This window comes from Bactrocera latifrons, unplaced genomic scaffold (assembly GCF_001853355.1).
Source record: "Bactrocera latifrons isolate USDA-ARS-PBARC rearing strain unplaced genomic scaffold, ASM185335v1 scaffold_448, whole genome shotgun sequence".
In the NCBI taxonomy this organism is placed as follows: domain Eukaryota; kingdom Metazoa; phylum Arthropoda; class Insecta; order Diptera; family Tephritidae; genus Bactrocera; species Bactrocera latifrons.
The window spans coordinates 101,685-107,848 of NW_017537099.1; the positions used below are offsets into that span (position 1 = coordinate 101,685).

Sequence of the window (6,164 nt, forward strand, 5' to 3'; positions counted from 1 at the left end):
TAATAAATGCCACTAGAGAATCAGAGAACAATATAGCAATATTCTCTACTAAATTGGATTAATCGGAAGATCCTCGCGGCTGAAAATTCTTGGAGAGGTAGAGGAGAAGATGGTAGGTAAAGTACAAATAATTTATACTTATTTTTTTTTTCAAATTCTAAGCATGTTATCTCTTGCCAATAGGTGCTACTTCGGAGTAAGTAGGCAGTTAAGAAGTAAAGTCCTCTCTCGACGAACAAAATTAAAACTCTAGAAGTCTCTCTTAATTCGCGTTCTGCTATATGGTGTAGAGGCTTGGACGATGGCGCATATCGTATTCGATGGAACGATGAGCTGTGTGAGACATGTGACGACATTGACATAGTTCAGCGAAATAAAAGACAGTGACGACGTCATGTCGTCCGAATGGACGAAAAACTCCAGCTCTGAAAGTATTCGACGCAGTACCCGCCGGGGAAGCAATACCCGCAGAGGAAGAGGAGACCTCCACTCCGTTAGAAAGACCAGGTGGAAAAGGACTTAGCTTCGCTTGGAATTTCCAATTGGTGCCACCTTGCGAAAAGAAGAAACGACTGGCGCGCTGTTGTTAACTCTGTAATAACTGCGTAAGCGGTTTCCAAGCCAGTAAAGAAGAAGAACGTTTTCAAAACAATGTAAGAATCATTTGAATAAAATTATACTTTACATATAGGCTGAATTAAATTAAATTTGAAATGTTTATAATTAACAAGTAAAGAAGTGCTAAGTTCGCATGCAACCGAACATTTTATACTATATATATCATATCATGGAATTTTACTGTATTGAATGGCTTATAATAATATAATTTAATGTACATATACCCTAGTCACAGCAACGTGTGACCGTCTACATTTAAATTAAATAAAACTATTTTGTCTTTCTTTCAGCAAAACGAACCTCATCTTTCTGAAACATATTTCCAGCAAGGAGCAAACAGTACGAATGTGTAAACTACTTTTGATACTCGTAAGCTTTAAAGATCTGCCTTATTTATTTTAGATTTGAGAAGTAGGCTTATTTGAATATAAGTGGCTAGATACGGATAAAGGTAGGGCTTTCGCAGATGTAATGCCATAACCTAAACGTTTTTACCAATTCTGTCAACAATTCACATTATCCTAAATCTATTTGGTGGTATGCCTTGTATTGACACTGTTCGGAGATCCAAAGTTACTCCAACGTCTAATGCAGCCTTTAAAAGAACTGATAGCCTTGGGCAGCGTTCGTACACAGAAAATAGCCGGCAAATGAAGAAAAAATATATTTATATTTTTATAAATGCCGTCAGTTTGTGTCCTTATTACAATTATATAACTAAATTTAAAGGAAGTTGTTGTATTTCTCTATTCAATTAAAAGCAGAGGTAAAACATTTGATATGATGGATGTAATTTGACTAAATTAATGTGACCTCTCATTCCGGGCATTTCCCTTTTTACTCTACATTTATCTCAATGTTTTTTTTATTTGTCACAACTATAATTATACAGGTAATTACGTATTAAATGCATACCAATTTATTTGGCGGTAAGTATGAAATGATTAAACAAAAGGGTCTTACAATTCCATTGTAATAAAGCTAATAATTTTAATATAATATATCAATGCATGAACTTCATTTTATATTCATTCAATTGACTCATGTATTTTCATGTATCAAATTCAAATGATTAGCCTTTAAAGTGTAAAAGAATATTTTTATCATTATCCTCCGTTGATAGCGGATTTTTTATCGTTTATTTTTAGCATTAATTCTTTATTCATAAGTGGCAACCTCATCGATAACTAGAAATTATTAAAATTTAGTCTTTAATTTAAATTATGTAAAGTATTAGAATCTAATTCTTCAAATTGGTTAAAATTATATGCTTGTTTATTAATTCATTTTAAAATCTTTTAGTAAATAATCAAATAGGAAATATGAAGTGTTTCAAGGTCTTTCAATTATGATATTGTAAATTTGCGAAAATATTCTTTGACTAATTTTCATCATGAGAAAGACTAGTAATTTGAATATCATCCATTTATATAGAATGCATGCTTGGTATTTTGATCAGTTTTATGTTTGGCCATGAATCGTTGAATTAAGTGGAATAAAAAGACAAACCATTCACACCATAATCAATTTCAACTAATTTCCTTTGCTATATGCACATATGCACACATAAATATAGAACTGTACATACGAACATACACTCGTTAGTTAAAAGTTAATAGAACCAGCACAAGGTGGTTAAGGGAGTTAATGTTGGGGTTGAATTAATATAAAGTGTCAGACGTTGTGCTTTTACAAGAAGAACCACTGAGCGCGAACAATGATAAGATATTGTTTCCGTTATTAGTTGTATCTTTCCCCCCTAGCCTATATTTTTTTATAACGCAATCGATTTTACAATTATTGAAAATAACTCTCTACGACTCATAAAAATTGGCTTATTGTAGCGATACTATGCAAATGAACTTAATTCAAACGAACTTTGGAATTTTTTTTATCGTAAATGATTTTCTGGTGTATAGCATTTTTGTATGTTTGTGTGAGAAAATAATTTCTTAAATATGATTTCATTAAGTAAAATATATTTGTACACATAGATTTTTATTTTATAATTAATCCAACAGACATACTATCATCTACATATATATTATATGTATGTGAGTATACTCTAACAGGTTAAATTACCTGAAGAACATGTTAGGGCTCAGGACTTCATTGACTTCATCTCTTTCAGTTTGCTTAATTTCATTACGTAGCTACATGTTAGAATAAGTAGTATCATATTAGAGTTCAATTTCAAAATACTGGCATACATATACCCAATTTAAAAATCCCTTTTGAAGGAGCAGAKCAGAGCAACAATTTTAGAATTTCCAACTGCAATCGCTAAAACTTAGTATACATACGATATAATGCAATTGAATTAATATACACAGAGTTTAATAACTATAATCCTCCACCCCTTATTCAATATACGGATCGAGAATACCCTTGTCTTAAAGCAAATATGTATAGCCGAATCGTTGAATAATAAAAGGGGAAAATTTATTGGTGTTAAGAAATTCTGAATTTAAGTGTGAATAATCAGACCGGGCCATAATCCGCCTACAACCGATGAGATATATCTTTATTTGTCTTGAATATCGAATATTTTGGAAAATTAGAAACATAGCTATATCAACGAAACTTTGTGAATAGCGGTAAAATAAGCAACTAAGCCCAAATGTCTAATACATACATCTGATATCTGGCAGCATCATTAATATAAGATCAGATCTTAAAACAAATTTGAAGAAGCTGCATTTACTATCAAATAATCCCATATCGAAGTCCGAAAATATTGGTTCTGGTTTTTTATGCAAAATTGTTCAAGGTTCGTGAGTTTTAGAGAATAAAAAATCGGTCGAATTATGCAGTTGTAACCTAAAATTTATTTTGTTTGTAAACTTTAAATTTAGCCTAGACCTGAAGAGAACAATTTTCGAATTTTTAGTATATCCTGATTAATAGCTTAATTATATGAAAAATTAGCAAAATATGAAAATGTTTATATACATAGTAGATTCTTCAGGAAAAAAAATGTTTATACCTCCACAATAATGCCTAAACAAATTAATAATGTCATATTAAATAGGTTTTTACTATTTGTTTTCATAAAAGGTAATATCGCCATAAAATTTTAATACTGAATATGTGACTTTAAAAGTATATGTATTTGTGTTAAATCGTGACGTAGTGGTTTTTGTATTGATTACAGTGGGAAACAGCAGCATATTATGAAATTATTTATTCTGACTAAACAATTTCAACGCATACTAAGTGATGAAATGTGTCAATGCCAAAATTTTATTTCAGACACATAAGATTCAATAAAGCGTCCAATATGCATAGTGTACTCACTCGTTTTCCCTGGAACGTAAAAAGACTGGAGTGTTTCTCGAGCGCCCTGAACCCGAACTATTTGAGGACTTTTGAGGAGTGACTCTTTGCATTCCGTGGGTGAGGCTTCGAGAACGCGGCATGCTGCCTGGTGTACTGCGTGTCTGAATGGCCGTGACACTTTTACCTGCATGTCGTGTACGCGAATTGGGCAGGCGACTTCGACGACCGCTATCTCCGGACGCGCTACCGGCGGCGCTTTCATTGCTGCTTCCGCCACTGCTATTCAAATGGGGCACACTGGATGCTCGTGTAACCATACTTCTCAATTTTTTCAAATAAGTTATGCTTAATTTGTGAATTATGTGTAAATATTTATATTAGCATTATTTAATATGTACACATATACATACATATATATTTATATATATTTAATTGATTTCTAAGAGGTCTTAAATACTTTCACTTTCTATTGCCTCAATACGATGGTGAAATCAAGCGCCATAATTCCTTCCAACTTCATTGCCACTAATTTATTTCACTTAAATACATCCAGGCAATTACACTGGTACATATAGTATGTTTTCATTTGCAACCTGAGTTAAGTGACTTTTAAATTTTATACGTTATTTAACACCAAAATCACCGTCATTTATTTGAGCAAAATCAACAACGGAGTGTTTCTTTTGCATAAGAACATTAACAATAATATAGTTGTTTAAGTATGAGTTTTGGTCGAGTGTTGCACATTCGTACTAAAAAGTAGCGGTAGTTTGTCAACTTCTGGTGTTTGTGCTCCGAAATCTCAATTCCAACTGGCGAGAGTGCGTGGCACTACCACTTTTTATTTGAAACATGTTCGTTGAAATCGCCGATTAAATTGTACATGGCGGTTAGCCGTCAATGAGTACTTTTCGTTTGATGCGTGATACTGGGAGATTTATGGTAATTTTTATACGCGACCATTCTGACCATTATAATGACCATAACTTGACCGTTAGCGTTATTTTCTCCGAAGAGAGAAATATAAAGGAGAGCATAAATGTAATAACTATGGTTTGCCACAAATAAACCGCACAAATATAATATAATATAAAGCGTTACGTTATATTCAAGGTTATCCTGTGTTCTGTTCAATGTTAAACCAAAATTCGAATAAATAATGTAAAACAATAATAAGAATAAATTATATGCACCGGAATTCCTTAAACGGCTTAATTGATTTTTAAGTAATTTCGAGGAAATCCAGACAACCAATCTTTGTTCTGATGATGAGAATCAAAGTTGTGTGTATTTCAAAATCTATATTAGCCAACAGCGACAAAAAATAAGTGTGCTTTGTGGCACTTTCCATATTTTATTTTATTTCATATTTGAGTCACATATTCTTGTCTTGTAAAACTAGAGAATTGTCTGCGAAGCTTTTATCACGCCAAAGCAATCATTTTCGATTATCAGCTTTTCAATTGCAACTTAATGAAATCGTTTCTTATGTTTGAGAAATAACCTTATGTTTCGAATGGTCAAAGGGACCCTAAGGCATGCAGTTTTATATTCTCGCAATATGTTGCTCAGACTATAATAGTTTTGTTCATCTAAGGTTTGTAACACATTAAACTAATAAAGAAAGATATAGAATAATATGATTCGAAGTGATCAGGATGAAGAGCTGAGCGAATTTCATCCACCCACCCATGCAAGCGATATGTTAAGTAAATATTTAGATATCTTGTTGTAACTTGGTAGACGTATATTTTGCCACTGAGGTTATGAAATTTCGAAGTCATAAATTAAGTTCCAAATTTGGTACAAGGAAGTATCGGAGGAGAGTCCGTGCAGCGGTATAAAAATTAAGCAATCGATATAACATCATTTTGATATAATAATCGTCACGTTTCACCATAATTGTGACTGATTTTGCTACAAAATAGGAAACAGGAGTCATCGCTCAGTCATTTATTAACAGATTTATCTCTCTGTGATTTTCTTCTGCTTTCGAAACTAAAAAAGTGGTTGACTAACTTCGGGAAACACGTGAAGAGTCCATTGATTCATTATAAAAAATCGCCAAGCAAACTTTTGGCTTTGTAAACAAACAGTTGCCAAACACAAACTTATTAACATATGAAGATCAAACTGCACACAGGCTTAACAAAATTAAAAAAAAAAAAAACATAATATATGCAATCAACACATACTTTCTCTAGACCCAATATGAGGAATGTAGTGAGGAAATTGGGATAAACCTTGATATAAAAACCTCATACGCC

At 32.5% G+C, this 6,164-nt stretch overlaps 1 protein-coding gene across 2 annotated transcripts in view; it reads right to left on the bottom strand.

Moving 5' to 3' along the window:
• LOC108973001 (kinesin-like protein KIF12) overlaps nucleotides 1-4,231 on the bottom strand; it is a 63,583-nt gene extending 59,352 nt beyond the window's left edge. For both annotated transcript variants that reach the window (XM_018939983.1, XM_018939985.1), the window contains exon 1: nucleotides 3,916-4,231. In XM_018939983.1, the coding sequence (XP_018795528.1) occupies nucleotides 3,916-4,214 (299 nt within the window). In that variant the 5' untranslated portion in view covers nucleotides 4,215-4,231. The remainder of the gene's footprint in view (nucleotides 1-3,915) is intronic.
• Nucleotides 4,232-6,164: the final 1,933 nt, after the last annotated feature.